General features: G+C 33.6%; 1 protein-coding gene across 1 annotated transcript in view; it reads left to right on the forward strand.

Annotated features, from left to right (window-relative positions):
- The first annotated feature begins 6 nt into the window (after nt 1–6).
- Nucleotides 7–21,708, forward strand: part of LOC148623974 (uncharacterized) — a 29,161-nt gene continuing 7,459 nt past the window's right edge. Inside the window, exons 1-9 of the mRNA XM_088566352.1 lie at nt 7–140; nt 6,148–6,844; nt 9,592–9,829; nt 15,128–15,216; nt 17,494–17,579; nt 17,912–17,995; nt 18,365–18,516; nt 20,415–20,501; nt 21,107–21,251. Of these exons, the coding sequence (XP_088422478.1) occupies nt 120–140; nt 6,148–6,844; nt 9,592–9,829; nt 15,128–15,216; nt 17,494–17,579; nt 17,912–17,995; nt 18,365–18,516; nt 20,415–20,501; nt 21,107–21,251 (1,599 nt within the window). The 5' untranslated portion in view covers nt 7–119. The remainder of the gene's footprint in view (nt 141–6,147; nt 6,845–9,591; nt 9,830–15,127; nt 15,217–17,493; nt 17,580–17,911; nt 17,996–18,364; nt 18,517–20,414; nt 20,502–21,106; nt 21,252–21,708) is intronic.

The following is a 21,708-nucleotide window of genomic DNA, read 5'->3' on the forward strand; positions in this document are numbered from 1 at the left end:
TCGTGAGAGTGTATTGCTAGTAGCTAATACCTGGAACGTAGTCCCGGGAACCAGGATATCCAATTCTCCTCTTGTAAACTCTCGCGATAATCTCGTGTCTTCATGGCGACAGCGTCAAAATGGCGCATACTGAACCATCGGTAAATTATATATTTTTTTTTGTTCTGTTCAAGAAGGGATGTTGTCTTGTGGAGTGCACAATATACTCACATGACATCTACTTCCAAGTTCCTGTTTGCTGGAAAAGCATGATATTTCCCTATATCATGATAGAAAGGGTAGGGTCTAAAATGTGTAACCCGTACCCGTACCAATTTTTCCCCGTACCCAAATAATGTTTTCTACTTCTTCTTGAGTACAAAATCACCACCTGGTGTATCCTCGTACTTTTTGGTGACTATATACAAAAGTGATCGGTGCTGGAAGGACCAGAAGTGCAAGTTAAAATCCATATTTACAGTGCAGCTATAAACGAGGATGTATTCTTTATCTCAGACTGGTGGATTTCAACTCACTCATGAACGATTCCAAGGAGTTGCAGGCTATCACTTGTTGAGGAAGTTGGTTCCAGATTCTGATTTAGTCGGGAAAGAATTACTTAACAGAAGGATCTGGCATATATGGCACCAAGAATCTCTGATAGTGGCCTCAAACATTCACTGCAGCTGGTGTGAGATATGTAGCTGGGATTTCTACCAAATTGTTGACAATCCTGAACATCATAACGGCCTTGGCTTGGGCTCTACGCTCCTGGAGTGTTGTCCAACTCAGGTTGGTAAGCATGGTGGTAACACTGCTTGTCGTTTTGTAGTCGCCATATACAAATCTAGCGGACCTGCGTTGTACCAACTCAATACTGCGGATGTTCTTGTCTGTTTGAGGGTCCCATATTACACTCCCATATTCCATGATTGGTCGCACCAATGTAGTGTAGCACAGCTCCTTGGTCTTCTTAGAGCAGGCATACAGGTGTCTTTGAAGGAAGGCATGGGTGGAGTTTGCCTTTTTTGGGGACTTGATCTATGTGTTCATTCCAATTCATCAGATGGTGGATATTCAGACCTAAATACTTTGCTGTTTCTACTACTTCTAGCTGATAGCCATGGATGGTGTATGGTTCTTTCAGTGGTTTTCTCTTTGCTGTTACATGTAGAATTTGGCATTTCTGGGGATGGAATTCCATAAGCCAATCCTTTTCCCGTTGCTGTAGTGCATCCAGATCTTCTTGCAGTTTACTTGCATCTGCTTGCGTTGACACCATTCTGTATAGTATACAGTCGTCTGCAAACAATCTGACTTCAGAATGGCTGACATACTCCAGCAGGTTGTTAACAAATAGAAGAAACAGGAAGGGACCCAAGACGCTGCCCTGTGGCACTCCTGAGGATACTGGCGCTGTTTTGGAGGAACAACTATCTAGGACAACCTTCTGTTCTCTATCATGGAGGAAGTGTCTAATCCATTTACATGTTGTACCAGTGATACCATAGTGTTGAAGTTTATATAGAAGTCTCTCATCGGGTACCTTATCAAAGGCCTTTGAAAAGTCCAAAAGGATTACATCTGTTTGGCTCTGGTTGTCGATGTTTCTGACTGGATCTTGGACGGTACAGATCAACTGAGTCTCACAGGATCTTCGTTTCCTAAAACCATGCTGGGTGTCAATTAGTATTTGGTGGTCTTCACAGTGTGTCATGTCTGGGCCAGATGCTTTGTGGATGTTAAGTCCAGATAATAGTTTCCTGACACCTTCATTTGTAATGTTGATGTTCTTCATTGGAGGTCAGGGTCTTGATTTCATGTTCTGGATGTTGGTTGTGTCCTCGTTACTGTTGAAAACGGATGAAAACTGCTTGTTCAGGATGTCTGCCTTCCTTGATGGTTCTGAGTACGTGATATCATCACTATCTTTCAATGGTACAACTCCACTGCTTTCTTTACATTTGCTCTTAATAAAGTTCCAGAATTCCTTTGGGTTGGATGTTGAGTCTGGTGATATAATGTTTGTCAAGTAGCTGTTGTAGGCTTTCTTGCATGCTTTACTGGCTTCCTTTTTTAGCTTTTTATATCTTTTGATGTCCTTTTTCGATTTCGTTTGACAGGCTTTGGCAAAGCTAAAATATTTATTCTTATGGTATGTTAAGAACCATTGCATGAGATCTGAAAAAGTCTGTTTCAATTCATTTTCATCAAGAAATTGATGTGTATATTTCTGATATTTCTTGTTTGATCGGTTTTCAGAAGTCAAAAGTTCTAAAATGTGTAACCAGAAGTTACTGTACCCAAGTATTTATTGACTATTTATCTTGCAAAGGATGCATTTTCTGCCAATATTGTAAATCCATATTGGGCAGTAATTTTCAGAATAAGCTCCTCCCACGTCAGAACTACTCTTTGCCTTGGAAACTGTAAACAATATGGCGGCCTCCGTGTCGATGTGGCTGAGAAAATCAGTCCTATATTTTGTGCGTTTTCTGCATGTAATATTTCTCCTCATTGGAAATAAATAGTTGGAATATTGAAACAGTGACTTGTTTTTTTATGTGATGCATAAACAAATGGTGTCTGAGTATCTTTTATGTTACTTTGTAACCCTATACTGGTCTATCCCTCTCGTTCCCCATTCCAATGTAGACTTCTCAGTCCTTCAGCTCATCTCAGATCTCTCAGACCCAGTCAAATCAGCTTGTTAACACAATATTTTATGGTGTGACGTTGAACATCACAAATCTAAATGTTTGCATACATCCACCGCCAAATTCCATGCATGATTGACTCATTTCGTGGCGTAATGATACAGTAAAAGCAGTGTTTTCGCTATTTTTTCTCCTAAAAGGTTAAATAAAAATTTGAACAGGACAAATTTATTCATTTTTAATTAAATGATATGTATTTTTTCCACTTGAACCAGTCAGACAGGTGTTTGAAGCATGCAAATTGGCCTCCAGCCTGTTCCTAATGAAAACACTGTAAAAGCATTGGACATGACTTGTAGATATTTTTATCCAGGTGTTAAACAGTTACCGTTTTCATTTATTTTATTGTGATATGTGATTTTCACGAAATAAATTCCAAAATGAATCAGATTTACGAACTCATTTCAGCGCCTATTGTCGACAATTTCTCCAGAAAAGTATGTCACCAGTTACACAAAAAAGGAACACCTCAGCCCTGCAACTGTAGTGTTGTATAAGGATAATTTTTTTTACATTAAATTACCAAAAAAAAATTTTTAAGTACTTTTAAAGTGATTTACATTTATAAAAAATGTTTAGGTTAAAAATACAGAAAGCATTTTCTCCCGAATGTATTATTTTAAAATGAATGGGCAGACTGGCAGAGATTTGCATACTCATACTTCCGCTAAGATATTACTCTGAGCTCCGTTATTAGAGGCACAATAGGGCTACTTTTTGGCTCAACAAAGCCTCACGAAAACCCTGTTTCTTAGCCTCACACCCATATTTCTGATCTGCTAGGACACAGAATATATGTTGTATATTTCTCACTGTCCTGTCCGAATTTTATGTTTTTCCTAAAATCATGAAGACTTTGGATAAGGCTTTGAAAGATTTTATATTGTTTTAAAAAAAAAGAGTGATTGAGTTAAAATTCGGCACTGTACCTAACGTCAATCCCTGTACCAGCAAAGAATGGATACAATTTTATCCAGAATGAAAAACAGTCTCATAAACAGAGTCTGATGCAATTTTAATCGTTGATGAAAATTTTGATAATACTGTATTATGATGTTCTTATGTCAAATATGCAAAAAATTACTAAAGATAACAAAAATACCGGACTTTGATTTTTGTGTCAGGAATTTCGGGTTACACATTTTAGACCTTTCGAAAGCAGAAAATCAAATCAAATCATTTTTTCGACAAACATTTTAAATAGCATTAATTCTAGCCAAACCATCATGCATTTTGTAAATGTGTATTAATGTTCAGCTGGCAAATAGCAAGTAATAATGAAGAAACTGGCAAAATAATATTTTGGTACAGGTACAGGTTACACATTTTAGGCCATACAGATAGAAAGCAAAGGTATTACTAGTGAGCCATTACTTACAGATTTCTTGTTTTATTTGATGAACATCGTCATCATCCTTTTGGTAAAAATTGAATATTTTTCAATTTCACTCTGACATTTTGTGCTTGTTTTCTGAGATAAGCAAGGAATGTTATAATGTTCTGTAGATGGTCTCTTGAAATAGTCTACATGTATATTCCATATTTATATTTAAAAAAAAATCACCCAAGTAGCAACGTTTGAGGGAAATATTTCATTAAACATATACATATATCTGCAAATGAAGACTTGTTTGTTTAGTTAACACTAAGATGAATCTGACTTTACAATCATGATAACATAATCTTAAAACAAGTGGAATTATTTAAAGAGTGTCCTGGACCAGGTTTTTTCTAAAAACTCGGCATCAGAATATTTGTTTTGCATGTTAGATAGTTGGTCCATTGACGCTATTAAACAAATACATAAAATCCTTACCTTCAGATTTGTCAGGAAGTTAAATGTTGTCTTACTATGCCCATATATAACATATTTGTGTAGCTGTGCAATGTTTTCACTGTGCCTTGACTTTTTCTGATGCATCTTAAGGCAAAATGAAATTCTCCAAAAAAGGTGGGCCTGACAAGTTTGATCCCCTTTCCACAATAACGTTAAACATTCACTGTGCACAAATACAGCTTAAAATCATGAAATGAACTCACTTTGCATAGTGGCAGTCAGTCAGTTTTTTCGCCAAGGGCATTTGCCATGAGAAGATAAATTCAATATACCCTTGTGTTTTACTTTTGTACTTCTTATCAATTGTATATGATCTTTTGATAGCTCTTACAAACATTTTTTCATTAGAATTCATGTAATTAGATTATTTTTTACTTGTTGGTATTGAATGAACATTGTAATATCTTCACAATAAAATAAGAAAAAAAAACAAATGAAAAATTTACACAAAGAAGCATTGAATGATTAACAATCATTTTATTCTTTTTTCAATTTCAAATATTTTATTGACTTGAAGTAAATCAAAGAGATTGGATAACAGGCTATGCCTATATACATCATCTCCCAAAACAAGATGGACTATAAAGTATATAATATCAAATATTAATAATAATTGTTTAAACAGCACGATCGACCAACAATGCACTAAAAGGGAAATGTTTAAACATTATTTTAAGTTACACATGTTCAATTACAGTATAAATGAATATAAGCATAATTGTATAAAACAGCATATATTATGTATGCCACCAGGGGTATACTTAGTTTTAGATATTATTGCTAAAATTGAACAGGATAATATTTTTTCTGGACAAATGAACAATAATTGTAGTTTATCAAAATGATAAAATCTAGAACTTTTAAATCATTTTATAAATTTTGGATGTTTGATATTATATTCATAGTTTTGAAGGAATATATGATTATTCTAAGTTACATTAAAGAAGAATGTAAAGGTTGGAGGAGCAGCAGCCAGTAGAATGTGGAACAACAATACCACGTATATTATAAATACAAAAAGCAAACCCTTAGCATTATTATAGGTTATAATTAATGGACATCTGATCATAAGACTGAAGTCTATTAATCAAATTGTTTTGTGTCTGATATATATTGTAAAACAGTAGTTGCGATGTGTGTGTTCTCCTCCGGAGACAGATTATCCAATCCACATAAAAGGAAATCAAGAATGGGGAATCGATCAGGATAGTTCCTGAGATCATCTAGTAATATAGCACGCTCTCTGGTATAAAGGGGACATATATAAAAATAGTGATAAGCATTCTCAATATTCTCCGAGCTCTCAGACAAGTGTGAACGAAAAAGATGATGGTTTAGATTGCTAACTTCATTGCAAAGTTGACTCTTTTTTTGTTGTTGACATGATGTATTATCCATAGACACCATTTGAGGCTTTAATATTTCCATTGTAATCATAATGTAATCAGAATTATAGGATATTTTGAAAAGTAGTTGATTAAATTAAATTACACGTAATCAGATTTTCGGCTGATTAATGACTACAATGATTATTTGAGAAATGTATATATTCCACATATGTGAAATAAAATGCTGTTGAAATTTACTAGCTTAATTATTTCTGTTCATTTACAGCTGGTACAGTCATCAACTGATGGACCTAAGAAAAGAAAAGGGGGTTTCAAACTTTTAAGGAAACCTAGAGCACCAAAGCTACCTCCAATACCATTTCCACCATCACCAGACCCTGCTGAGAGACCATTTTATGAAAATTATGATTTTGAGAATGAAGAATATGAAACTTATAGTTCATTTCACCAGTCACCTCCCCCAAGTGCTGTTCCCAGTTTGATATCACCACCACCTTCAGAATCCAACCCAAGAAGAGGAATAAGTCAAAGAACTTTACATCTCTATGGCTCTCCTTTGAGCCATGTCAGTTATGTTAATAGAGAAGATAGAAAATATGTATTAGACCCTTTATATAGAGATAGGACTAGTCTTGGAACTTATGTTGATGGAAAATCCCTGATTAAGCCATTTAAACCAAGAGGTCCTGATTCTTTTCCTGCCAGAGCACCCAAGCGGTACAGTGAAGTGCCCTTTATCCCACCTGGTGATCCACAAGATGAGTTTCATTATTACCAACCTCCTGCATTTACTCTAGAAACATTTGTTGGTGAATGTGCTGAAGAGTTAAAAATGCCACTACCAAAAATCAGAGAGGCAATGGTTTCTAAGCATAATTATAAAAAATTGACAAAACTGTTGGCTGATCAGCATATCAGCCAGAATAATTCATCTATGCATGTTCAAGAATTTACACCAGAAGGTAAGCTGTACTGGGTAAATAATTACTTGTAGATATAATCCTATGTACACTATCCATGTAAAATGTTTGTAGGAGTTAATGACATCTGTTTTAAGCACTTTGCACACATGAACTTTTTATTTGCTTGATTTTTACTAGCCCATCCTATAGTGAATGGAGGTCTAGTACTGCTCAATTCTGTCTGTCTGTTTGTCCATCACGCTTAGGAGTACCTGAGTAATCTGTAACTCACAAAGTAATGGACCACTTTTAGCATGTTGAACTTAGCCATTTTTTGTCACTTTACCTAGTGAACGGTACCTACTTTGAGTAATCTTTAACTCAAAAGTATTTTATCAATACTATTCAATCTTTACACAGCCATAATACAAATGTTGAAGATATGTGCAACCTAAAATAGAAGTTTGACAAACTCTTTCCTTCATTTTAAGCATGTTGAACTTTGCCACTGTGAACTTTTTGTCACTTTACATGTATTTTGTGAATGATACTTACTTTGTGTAATCTGTAACTCAAAGATTTTTTAAACCAATAGTATTATGCACAGTGATTCTATACACATTGAAGTTGTGCACCTTCTAAGGCTATTATTGAGAAGTTTGATAATTTTTGTTTTACACTTTTAGCATGTTGAACTTTGCCCTTTTTCAGCAGTATACATGTAACATGACGTTATATGCTAGGGATATGGCAGAGGTTTTTGCCCCATTTTGGAAATTAGGGGCTAAAATGGGGAAAATGCCTGTTACCATTATAACTGATAGAAAAAGCTCATTGTTGATTCCTGTTGTTATAATTCAGATGTCAATCTGTTCCTTTTGAAATTTTGTTTTTAAGAATTTTTACAGGGTAGGCTTATATTTAATGTTTTAGTACAAAATTGGACCATGCCAATCATATTTCAGATACATTATCTCTTATGTTTTTTGAGTTGCAAGGTTTGAAAGGGACCACACCCCAAAAAAATCACCAATTTTATTTACCCGTCTAAGAGGGTATGTATTATGGTATGCCATTGTGCGTCTGTCTGTCGTCCACACTTCAGACAATAACTCAAATTTGTTATGCTTTTACCAAATAAGTTTGTTTTTGGTATGTGGCCTTATTGTGAAGAGTTACAGAATAAGTTCGACTTTGTTTACGGTTGAATGATTTTTATGGAAGTTATGACCTTTGGACTTTAAATTAGATTTAAACTATTTTTCCAGACTTTTTTTTGTAATGCTTTTACCAATTGATTTTGTATGTAGTCTTAGTATAAGAAGTTACAGATTAAGTTCGACTTTGGTTACAGTTGAATGATTTTTACTGAAGTTAGAGCCCTTGGACTTACAATGTAGAAAATTTCAGTGAATTTATGGTTTTCTGCACTTTTTTTTGTAATGCTTTTACCAATTGATTTTATATTTTGTATGTAGTCTTACTATGAGAAGTTACAGATTAAGTTCCACTGTGGTTACGGTTGAATGATTTTTACGGAAGTTATGGCCCCAGGACTTAGAAAATTTCAGTGAATTTACAGTTTTCCACACTTTTTTGTAATGCTTTTACCAGTTGGTTTTATATTTTGCTTGTAGTCTTACTATGAGAAGTTACAGATTAGGTTCGACTTTGGTTATGGTTGATTGATTTTTATGGAAGTTATGGCCCTTTAACTTAGAAAATTTCAGTGAATTTAAAGTTTTCCTCATTTTTTTTGCAGGGGACATTGGAATGCTGTTCTTTTATTTACTTAAAAAAGGGGTGATTTTCAAGTTTTTGCACATAATAAAAAACACTTTCACTAATTTTTATGAAACTTTGGTGAATTGTTCATATCTATTTAAATAAGTTCCCTTCCTATTTGTATAAATGCATATATAATGTTTCCGTGTTATGAAGTTTTACTCTTTAAAAAGGTGGAAACGGCCAAGGAAATTTTATTCATTGAAAAATCATTGAAAATGTACCATTTGTTATGATGATTGACTAGTATATATAGAAGGTACTTGGTAACCTTTTCAGAAAAGTGTGTTTTGAACGAGATAGAAATGTACCGGTGAAAAATCAAGACAACAGACTTAATTGAACTTGAGGTAGCCTTGATAAAGGCTAATTTTTTGTGAATTTTTATTTACATTTTTTTTTGGGGGGGGGTATTTTACAGAGCTCAAAGTATTTCTAGTTAATCATATAAATTCATTAAAAGCATAAGGACAAGTTAAAAGGGCAATGGGCGTATCATGTGCTTAAAGCTCAGCTCTTTATTATATTTGGTTGGATTTCAAAAATTTTTTAATTGAATTTGAAATTTGTGCTATATCGTGTTCTTGTGTCCATAATGTACTGTAAGGCTCTATGCTTAAGTGTGTCAAAAACCTGATTTTGTATCCACATTGCTGCAATTATATCATGCTGCGCTACACGAAGCTCTTCATTTTTGTGTGAAATTGAGTTCCTAGAAAATATTGGTTTTAGATATACAAGTGTAATGTGTATGATAAGAATATGCAAAACATACAGTGAAGGATCTAGAGGGGGTTGGCACCCCCTTTTTTATTGAAAACATTGTCATTTATATAAGTAAATTTGACAAAAAATGGCACACAATATGCACAATATTTAGAACAGAAGAAGGGAATTTTATATTGGTGCCATTTTAAGCTTTTAGCCCCTACCTCTTTTTAGTTGAAAACAAATCATCACAATGTTGCTTTGTTTTGGTCATCTTTGCATGTTATGAAATGATGTACATTTTTTTATTGTAGATCAAAATATTCCACCGACAGAACCTAGAATTCCACAGAGACAACTGCTTATAGAAATGGCTGCCATGATCAAACAACATGTCAGAGATTTAATGGGTACGGATGTTAAGTCAGTGATACGACCACTGAAAAAGTACAGTCCTCAGTATAATGAAGCAAATATACCTCACACAGAAATTATTTTGTATGAAGATGAGGAGACAGATTTAACTAGAAGTTCATTTCAACAAACCAGACAGTGAGTTGTTTACAATCATTTATTGAAAATGAATGAAAACTATAGGGAATTATAAAGCGAAGGCGAATTACCTTAGCTTCATATGTATTCGACATAACAACTAATTACAAAGACGTCATAGACGTATTACATGTTCCAGTTACAAAACTTTCTGCGTAATGTTCTCGCGACATTTACAATATTCTGGGGGCCGCAAAAAGTAAATAATCACTAAATTTATAACAATTTCACCTGAAAATGAAATTATTGTCTCTTTTCAAAATCTTGAAATTAAATCTATGAAAATAATCAGATATTTCTGTTCACTTGCACAAAATTAAACAGTCTATGTTCACAAATTATATTTAAACAGTCCATTCTCTTTTCTATTCGAAATGTTCACTTTAGATTTAACAACTAGCATTACATTTCAGTCGCTCAAAAGTTTTACTGTTTTCATCATCACATGTAACTTCAAGAGGATACATTTTACTATTGGTCTCATAGTTTCAATATTCTTAGTCTGTATTTTTGCTGCATGTACAAGTCCATCGTTTCCCTTGATTAATTCTGTCACAATGGCTAACTTCCATGTTGATCTAGGTGTCTCATCGTGTGCTTGTACCACGTCTTCCTCTTTGATCGTCTGATTGTTGTTCCCTGATGATTTGTGGAATTCTCTATGCTATGTTAAATATTCACTTTTCCACCTTTTCCAGAAATGTGTTAGAATCTTAGATTGTCTCTCAGCTCGCTTGTTAAGCATCAAGGGCCAATCTGTCCTGAAATTCGTTAAAGTTCCTTTCACTTTTTCTGATTTGCATAATCGATTTAATTCACCAGAATGTTAACTAAAAGGAAAATCAGAGAAGTTTTTGAACAATTCACAAAAATGTAATTGCCACTATTAGACAAAGTCAAAATAATCCCCATGCATCATATATGAACAAATAGGTTTGTTTTGTTCGAATAATTTAAATACGTATAAATATTTTAAAATCATAAGCATGGGCTAGATCAAGGTCGAAAAGGAGTTGTGATCTTATATAATCATGTAGTAGCAAGATAGTAGTCTTTAACATATTTAATTCTTACCATAAATCTAGAAGATTGGTTGGATTCGATAGGCAGTGTGAACATAGCTTTAGATAATGCCATTGAGAATGAACTTTATAATAGAAAAAAGAATGGATAGGGTGAAACGCAACAAACCCACCAGCATATATTAGAGGTCATCAAAAGGTCTTTGGAAGATGAGTAACCAATAAACTCCTCTATCCTTTTATATTAAACTTTTACGCCTTTAAAACGTTACCATTTTCATCCTTTGAGTAAAGTGCACCTGTAAAATCAATCCTAGTAACAATAAAAGGTGGTGCCTCCTGTAGTCTTAATTTTGACAGCAGTGGTGAATCTGGTGCTTGATAAGACGGTCCGTTAACTTTTCGACAGGTAACACATTTTCTTATCAGTGTCTTGACAAACTGGCCTATTGAAGGTATCCATATAGTTTGTCTTATATACATGTGTGATTGTTGAATTTGCTCAGGAATGCAGTAACTGTTCGTGAGCTTCTTCCACTATAAGTATCGTTAATGGTTCATTTGGCGGCAGCAAAATTGGATCTTTTGCACTTTCCCGTATTGGCACATTTTGCATTCGTCCTCTACATTTTATAACACAGTTTTCATCCATATAAAGTTGTAACTGTTTCATTCTCGGTAAAATTCTTGTTGGTTTTTGTATTCTCATCAGTGTAAGGTATTCTTCCAGATATGCTTGTTTCTGGCAGTATTTAATCCATATTAATGATGACCTCTGAATTTCCTCCATATTACAATATCCTTGTCTCTGTGATTCTTGTCTAGTCCTACAATTGTAGGTGAAACGCAAAACAAATATAGGCAATTATAAAGATGAAGGCAAATTACATTAGCTTTATATGTATTCAACATAACAACTAATTAAAGACGTCATGGACGTATTACATGTTCCAGTTACAAAACGTTCTATGTAACGTTCCTGCGTTGTGTTCACACCTCATTCACAATAAAAACAATAAAAACTAGTTTACAACATTCAGTCAGCCATTTTGATGAAATAAAGAATGGAAGTAACAAATGAGACAAATAGTATGGTTTGGTAAATGAAAGTTGTTCTTTTCCAGTTTCACAGGGATCACGCTGGTCTTTGCCAATGCCACAATTTGCGATGTTTTATTTGATCTGGCAACAAATATAACCAGTTGGCAATTTTCTTTGCACCTAGGATTTGTATATTAAAATTGACAGGAAGTTTGTCTGCAACAGATATTCTCTAATTAAATAATATTGTTGACACCCAGAATTAATTTATCATAAACAATTGACACTGAAGCCAATCAAAAATAATTAGACCAGATGACATGACTCACAATATCCTCATGGGAGGTGTCAATCAGATGTAAATATAACATTGAGCCTATCAAAATCATCTGGTCAAAGGTAAACACAATCATGGACATGTGCACATGGCTGCATGCAAGCTTCACAGCCCTGTTAAATATAATACATTTTGAAACAAATTTACCTCACAACAGAATAGATTAAGCCCAGTTAACAATGATTATCCCATTAGTGAGTGCGTACTTTGAAATGTAAGAATTGACAAAAGAAATTTGATTTGTTTATACTTTTGCCATGTGTCTTTTTTGGCAGGAAAATCTGTAAACAAATAGAATGGGGATTCCCAAAATCTAATTAAGGAAATACTGAGGGCATTTAGTCCTAATATTCAGATATAAGAGAACAAGGATAATTAAAAGGGGACACAATTAATGGTCTAAATTTTATCACTTGAAAAAAGAATCAAGTTTGTTGAAAATTTATTAATACAAAATTTAATTATATTTGGAGATAAATTAAATAAAACCACAAATGACAAAGGTCAACATGTTTTAAAATCAGGGCCTATATGAGCATAGTAATATAAAGTCCTTGATAGAAATAAAACACCTGTTTCTAGAGTATTACTTTATTATTTTGCATATGAAAAGTGACTAATGGTTTTATATCCTGACTAAGATTAGAGCTAAAAACCTACTTTATACATGCATCAGGAGTGAATCTTGGGTACATGTACATGTATGTCATGAATAAAGGGGTTGTAATGATAAATTGACAAAGATAATTCATTAGTAGACTTAAAACTGTCATACTTTAGAGTAATTTTGTTTGGCACCCATTCTGAAAATTGGCAAAAAAAATTAGCAGCCGGCGAATTTTCTGACGACAGAATTTTTGAAGCCAGAGCAGCCCTTGAATTTCATTGCATTTTACAAATAGGTAGAAGTTAGATTTACTTTCTACTTATAAGGATATTTTGTAATTTTTTGGTACAGGTATAGTTTAATATGACCGTTTTTACCGTTAGAAAACATGCTTTATTTTTAATTTTATCTTGGATACAAAATTTTCCTATCACCTGATCAATAAACAAGGTCATGAACTTTATACCATGCCCCTTTTAAATGGACTACTTTCAATGAAATAATCCTGTCTGAAAAAAATCATGTGTATTGGAATAAATTGATATTAATTTATCATAGTTTTTGCCAAAATATTAAATTGTAAGGAATGTTTGTTTGTTTGTTTGTTGGGGTTTAACGCCCGAGCAGCAATATTTCAGCTATATTCAGGCGATGAACATGAATTGGATGATTAAATGAACATGAAATGATGATGAAATAAAAAATGGGATGGGACACAAGGATAATGGGGTGAATGTGATGATGGGTTGTATTACATTGGTATTTTTTCTCATTGATGCACCAACCTCCTGTTTGATGGACATCTGTCTTCAAAACTTAGTGATCTATAAATTATCACCTTCAACTTGTAAACTTCTCATGATAATAATTAAACTTTGTCCTGGTCATACTGATATTGAAGGCTGAGGCAGCATTATCTTTCTGACACATCTCTTCTCTTGTAACATCCTCATACCAGTGTCATATGATATTCTGACTGCGAAATATTGATCCCCATGGTTATTTTAACATACCCCCCCCCCCCCTTATCACAGAAGGGGGTTAATATGTCGCAGCAGAGGGTTAAAATATCATAACAGGGGGGTTAATTTATCACTTCAGGGGGTTTGAAATATAGCAGCAGGGGGGGTTAAAATATCATAACAGGGGTTACAATATTGCAGCAGGGGGATTAAAATATCACAACAGGGAATTATTGCTGCAGGGTGGTTAAAATATCACAACAGCAGGTTAATATACTGCAGCAGGGGGTTAAAATATCTCACCAGGAGTTAATTGATTGCACCAAGGGGTTAATTTATCATACCAAGGGGGGTCAAAATTTTGCTATGATATTTTTACTTGGGAGGAGGGGTCAATATTTAGCTGGGGTCAAAATATCATATGACGCCGAGGAGAGCCTCAGTATAACTTTTAGAAAAATCTATGCTATAAGTGTTGTATACAATTTTTACCTTGGGTGTTGTTGTAGATAAATAATATTTGGGTTAGGGAAAATTACATGTATATTGATGATGACAATTTGTCAAACATAATACTGTAATCTCCAATCTATTGCAGCTGTCAAATACATCTGAGAAAATAACATTTAAAGGTAGTCAAAGTCATAGGAATTGTGTGTATGGAAAAGACAACATTAATTTCAGGAGATAGATTGATTTTAAGTCTAGTTTCTGAATCCTTTAATTAATTTGCCATTATTCATTTCATACTGTTGTTTTGACTTGACACAAAAAGATAATGTTTTTATTCAGTTTTCATATCATTTGCATAAACAATCACGCTTCTTCTTTCAGACACTGGTATGTTTAATCATCATAAGGTTTGTGTATGGAAACAAATTAGTAGCTATGGAAAATATTTAACTATCATAAAATATCCCGGGATTAAATTTGATATTAATTTTTTTCCTGTAGATAGTATTTCACACAGGATACTATCGGTTGTTACAATTACACAAAAAAATGGTTGTCCGTTTGATGCTTCATGTATGTAGCCCTGGTAAATCTTAAAACCCTAGGCACAACAAGCAATAAGGCTTATAGGGTAAACACTGTATGGAAAGAATAAAAACTTCAGCCTGGTATTAAGCAGCGATAGCACTGTAAATGGGAAGTGGGATCCTATAGGCTGTTAGTTAACAAATTAGCTTAAAACATATTATCTTGAGTTATTGCCTTTTATTACATACTTTAGCAATATCTCTTTAAATCTTGTATGCCATGTCTACTACTACATTAATATGACATATTTTGGTAAATGGTTATGAAATTTAATTCCTTGTTTTGCAGAGAAACTGAAGTACCAAGTGTCGACACTATGTTCCACTCAGCTAGATCTAGATACTTCCAGGGATCAGGGAGGAGTAGATCACCTTTCAGTTAGTATTTTCACATATTTTAACTCACAATGCCTTGTGATGGTTTCATATTACACCTCATATAATGAAAAAAGTTTATGTAGTTTTTCAAGATAAGAATAGGGTATGTAAGTCTCGTCACGTGACTCTGTGATTTTATGAGAATGGGTCCTCGTCTACCATTCAAATGCATGGAGATTTGTCATTAACACATCAATGGGTTCAATACTAAGGGCAAAATTTTTTATGTGTAGAAATACTGATAAAAAATGACAAATATCTAGTTCTACATTATAAAAATATTATGAAAAGCATAAAATAGAAGATTTTGCATTGTGAGTGCAGCGTTACAATTTCCCGGAAGTAAACAATAAAATGCAGATCAGTCTTTGGATTTCAATACATTCTACATAAGAAATTCCGGAAGGGAAACTGAAACCAGAACGAGACTTACAAACCCTATTACCATTACATCTTAAGCCCAACCGCAACTTTAAAAAAAAAAGAAAATAATGAAGATACAATGTATTTATTGTTAAGGGTAGCTTTTTTTGGTATTAACATTGATTCACTCATAGGGTCTTTACATAGAAATTAAAATAATATTTAAAAGCAGTTTTTGGCATGGCATGGGTTGTGTCCTTATTGTATGACTTATGACATATCTTGATCCTCAACCCAGCATGGGAAGAATTGGGATAGATTTTACATTTGATGGGGACATATCTTTGCATAGGTTTAAACTGGTCTGGAGCTGGCATGTCAGTTAACTGCTAGTAGTCCTTAGTTTGTACAGCCCCGTGCAGGTCTGGGTGTCAAAAGAATAGGCATGCAGCAGCGCTAAGCTTGTTGTAAAAGGCGACTAAATAGTGCTTAGAACCATAACTGGGGGCTAGGGTGCTCTGCCCACAGAGCAACTGGGATGTGTGCCCCAGGTGGTGGAATGGGGTACCCCTGGCGTGTTACATGCTGGGGTTGTCAGGCTATAATACGGAAAACCTGACCACAAACCATAGTGGTGCACCGTGTTGGGAAAGATGCCACGTTCCTCGCACGTTAAAGAACCCTACTGTGGTATTCTCCCGGAGTAGGAACCATAGGGCTCCGCCACAGGAGGCTAAATTGCCCGACTCTACCCACCTCTCCCTATTTCCAGTAGCAATCAAAATTTGTCGACCCCATTGTCTTTGTGTCCCATCCCTTTTTCATTTCATCATCATTTCATGTTCATTTTATCATCATTTTCATGTTCATCATCTGAATATAGCTGAAATATTGCTGCTCGGACGTTAAACCCCAACAAACAAACAAACATTAGTTTGTACATTTGTGTTATTTATATTCAGTTTCTTTATTTCTGTTGCAACAAGGGACTCCGACCTTTTCAAACTGATTTTTTAGAGTGTTTAATTGTATAATATTTTTTCCACATTGGCAAGATTTTAAGTGTGGAAGGTTGTGATCACGTCAAAGTACTTGAACTCCCCACATTTTTTGGGCCTTTCCCAAGTCAGGAACTTCTGGCCTTTGTATGTCTTGTTTTGTTTTCACCTTTAGTTTATTTTTTATGTTACTTGAGTATTTAAGACCAACTCTTTTGATGTTATTAGTTTTTTTGGTTTTGGCTTATAACTCAGAAAGAGTTCCATATAGAGAGGAATTGTAATTAGATAATCTTTGTAGGAGTTTTTGCCCTTTTTCTATCAAAATGAATGATTTTCTCAGGAAGGAGTTCATATAAAGAGAAAATGCAAATAGGTAAATTGTGCAAAATCTTTGGGACAACACTTTACTTTCAGATATTTTTGCAATGTTTTTAACTTTGGGAAACAGACTTATTATTAGTACTTGCAATATGGAATTTTTGACAGTTCTGATGCAGTATTTAAGGGGCCATGAAAGATTACTTTGATTCTTGTCAAAATTGTCAAATTTACTTTGTATGTATGATTTTAGTTACTTTGTGTTCTTTGTTGTGCATGTCTGTTTTCCATGTCTGGTATTTGTCCCTGTATTACATTCTTTTGATTACCGCTATAACCTTGGTTCCCTTGAATACTCTATCACATTTCTAATTCTAAGTTATATCAAGCTTGAATGATGTATCCATACCTGCCCAAACTTTCCAGGGTTCATCCTCAGGGGTTGTTTCAAGCTGCACAAGCATTTTTATCCTTTACAATTACCCAGTTTAATGATTTTATTTAGTATAAGGTTATGTTTACCATTTTTAATTTTAGTTCTCAATTTTATTACTGGCTACTTAAAGTCTTTACATATATCTGAACTTTATTTCAGCTGCCCCAGGTGATGGGGTTATTTCCCCTGCAGAATTAGCTATTCTTGACTGTCTCATAAATGGTGGGAAAATCCTCAGTTTAAAGGTAATATTGGTGTGATTCATTGTTATTGAGCAATTCATAAATAAAATTAAAAATCCTGGTTTAATTCTACACTGACATTTTTTTTAATGTTCTTTAATTTCCAATTACAATCCTAACTATTACAAAAATTGACATATTCAGGATTTTATATGAACAGCTGTTTGTAGACTGTTTTTACATCTTTTGTATCATTTAAGGTATTTAAAGTAATGATTATTTAGGAGATTGTAGGAACTTAATTCTTACTATAAATAAAACATTTCTAAAACTTTGTACCAAGTAAGCTGCTTTATCAATTTTTTATTTAAAAAACAAACTTTCTGTTATTACAGGCACATTTCATAGCACAAGTTCCTGACCTTGCACCTTTAATGAGGACAGTGACCTATGTAAATTTATCATTCAATGATTTTTCTGTAAGTATATCTTGAAAATCTTAGCAGTTATTGTCACAGAATGTTAAGAGGTTTAATTCCTACTGTACATTGAAGAGTTGTTTTACTTGTACAATTTTTGTTCCCCAATATTTTCTCCTAACTTCTTTTTTAAACAATAAATTGAGAAGCTTGACATGTAATAGGCTCAAGCAGTTATTAAAAAATCACTTTTCATGACTGAAGTGATAACATTTGAACTGATAATATTACTTGGTAATAAAGCTTGGATCATTTACAATTTAATAAATACCTTATAATAAAATTGATATGAAGTAAAGATTATTATTCTGTGATGTATGCTATATTTCTATGTATATATTTGTATCAACAATGTGATATCATTTACAGTTGTTTCCAAGAGAAATTCTAGGGATTAGACAACTTGAGGTATTAAAACTGAGAAATAATCCCTTAAGGGAATTACCTCCAGACATCAACAACTTACTGAGCCTCAAAGTTCTTGTGGTTTCTTTCTGTTTGTTATCTTCTTTGCCATTAGGGTGAGTGTCTGCAATACTTTTCATTACTCTCATATAATATTAACCTTTTTATGTCCCAGCCCAACACAGAAACTGGCAAGTTATAATGTGATACCCTCCAAAGAGCTTTCTGTCCATCTGTCTATCCCAGTTTCCAGATGATAACTTGAGAATGGATCAATGAATTTTTAAAAAAAAACTTTGCACATTTGTTTACTACAATGAAATACAGGTTAAGTTAAATTTTCTATAGTAAGGCCATTTTGAACATTTTGTCATTCTCCTGTTTTAGCTTACTTTGCATCCGTCATCATCATCTGTCAGGGATTCTTGATACGTTGAGAACATGGCCGCCATTATTAAAAATAGAACATAGGGTCAGACAGTAGTTTTTCGCATATATCTCCAAAACTGTTAGATTTAACCAAATTCTGACTTGGTTAAAAATGTTCAGCATGACGAGGTCTATCTATGGTCAAATTTTCTTTTTAATCTGTAAAGCCATGTTGGAGTCACTGCCCTTTTTGACATTTTTTTACTATTTTTAATGTTATTTCTTTCAAAAATCTTCTCCTCTGAGACTACTTGACCATTTGGAACCAAACTTAGTGTGAATGTTCCTTGGGGTATCTTGCATAGATCAGTCGTTGGGATTTTAGATCTGTCAAAAAACATGGCCACCATTACTAAAAATAGAAAAAGGGGTCAGACAGTAGTTTTTCACATTTATCTCCAAAACCATTAGGTTTAGCCAAATATTGGCACAGGTGAAGGTGTTTAGTATGAAGAGATTTATCTGTGGTCAAATTTTCATTTTTGTTTGTGAAGCCATGTTGGAGTTATTGTCCTTCTTGATGTTTTTTTTTTTTTTAGTTTTTTTAATGATATTTCTTTCAAAATCTTCTCCTCTAAGACTACTTGACCGATTGGAACCAAACATGTTGGGAATGGTGCTTGGGGTATCCTGCATAGGCTTGATGTTGGTATTTTTGATCTGTCGAAAAATCATGGCCGCCTTTACTAAAAACAGAACATACGGGTCAGACAGTAGTTTTTCATATATATCTCCAAAACTGTTAGATTTAGTCAATTCTGACATGACTAAAAGTGTTCAGCATGAGGAGATTTATCTGTGTTCAAATATTCATTTTAATCTGTGAAGCCATGTTGGAGTTATTGCCCTTTTTCAACATTTTTTTGCCTTTTTAATGTTATTTCTTTCAAAAATCTTCTCCTATGAAACTACTTGACCATTTGGAATCAAACTTAGGATGAATGTTCCTTGTGGTATCCTGCTACAGTCGGATTGGAAATATTTGATCTGTCAAAAAACATGGTTGCTGCTATAGAAAAAAAAAAATAGAATAAAGTCTGTAAAGGGGTCAGACGGTAGTTTTTCACTTATTATATCTCTAAAATTAGCCAAATTCTTTCAATTGCTCAAATGATCCTTATTATAAGGCCTACAAAAGTCTCAAAGGGATCAAAGTTGTCAGACGACTCCTTGTAGAAGTTGTTGCCCTTGAAAGACGAAAAACGAGTTTTTATTATGTTTTCAGCCAATATCTTGAAAACTATAAAAGATAGAAAGAAACTCTCAATTGCTGAAATGATCCTTATGGTAAGTCCTACCAGTCTTCTTGAGTCAAAACTTTTGGACTAGTCTTTGTTAAGTTTATTGCCCTTGAAAGACAAAATATAACAAGGTGAGCCATTCAGGCACATGGGAGCCTCTTGTTTACCATACCATGGCAGGGTATCACTTAATGTTCCATTAATGTCCTTTTTTTTTTTTTTTTTTTTAAAAGTTTTGAATTGAGATTGTCCTTTCAATGGAAAGCATTAAAGTTATCTTAAGATGAATTTCCCTTATATTTGCACTGTATAAGTAACAGATTATCATTTCTGTTTTTTTTTAGATTGTTCTCATTACCAAAGTTAGAACATTTAGACATATCTTACAACAAGTTAACTTTTATACCAAATGAAATAAAAAACTTGACAAGGTATGATTTATATGTTTATATATATCTCTTTTTTAAAGTATTTTAGTGATAAAAAAGGACAAAAAATGCATTCTGATAGGAATGCAATACAAGCTATTAAAATGACTTAATTGTAAATGATACAATATGAAAAGGATGACTGCGTAAAGTTTACCTAATATTAAACATGTAAAAAATGATATATAAAACATTGATAACTATTGCTATTTCATCATTTTTTTAAAATTTTACAGCTAATATGATATTGAAGTCTGTAAGAATTTTTTTAAAAAAACTTCCCAAAAAATGTGAAACACATTCATAATAACATAGGAGTTAATGTGATGGGTTCCATAATTTATACAATGTATTGTTATGAATTATTAATGTACATACTACACCACCATTTTGATTCAACAAATTTTGTTTTAAGAGTAATATGACTGCCCAGGATTAAGGGGCATAAAACTTCAGATAGTAATCTTGTTCCATTTGAAATCATTTCTTTTCCATCCTAATTTTCTAGTAAGAGATCCTGAATAGAAAGGTCTCAAATACTGAATGAAGGATTATAATTTCAATAAATCACTTCACTGGATGTTAACTCATGCATCTGCTTTTTTTAGGTGCTTAAGAGAATTGAATCTTGAAGGGAATCAATTACCTGCTATGACAAGTGGAGCACTTGGTCTTGAATTAGATTATTTGAATGTGAAGAATAATTTCATGCATCCATTGTTTTGGAAAGAAAATACTCAAAATCAACCACAGGTAATTTTATGATGAATAGCAAACTACAAAATAGCCTGCTTCGTTTATTTTTTCTTTTATTCTGAATTACTAATTTACTTCTCTGTACCGGCATTTCCATTATGTTCTGAATTTTAGTCCGGTGGACTTGTGAAAATTTTTTATCCAATCACCGAAATCTATACTAGTATCATGAATCAATAGTTGATTTGTCCAGCTGTAATCTAAGCTGTCTGCATAATAAAACAGCAGTTGAAATTATAAGCGTGTGGTATTACCGATTATCAAATATAACATTAAAATCGTAAAAAAAGACATTTCAGTTTATTGTTGATCATATACACATACTGCCTGCAATTGAGGGTGGTATACTGGATTATCACACGAAAGAAGAATATCGCCCAAGACGTAGTCGAGGGCGATATTCTTTCCTGAGTGTGGTGATCCAGTATACCACCCTCAACTGCAGGCAGTATGT

Source organism: Perna viridis, chromosome 2 (genome assembly GCF_037379345.1).
Source record: "Perna viridis isolate PV_CMFRI_1.1 ecotype Kerala chromosome 2, ASM3737934v1, whole genome shotgun sequence".
Classification (NCBI taxonomy): domain Eukaryota; kingdom Metazoa; phylum Mollusca; class Bivalvia; order Mytilida; family Mytilidae; genus Perna; species Perna viridis.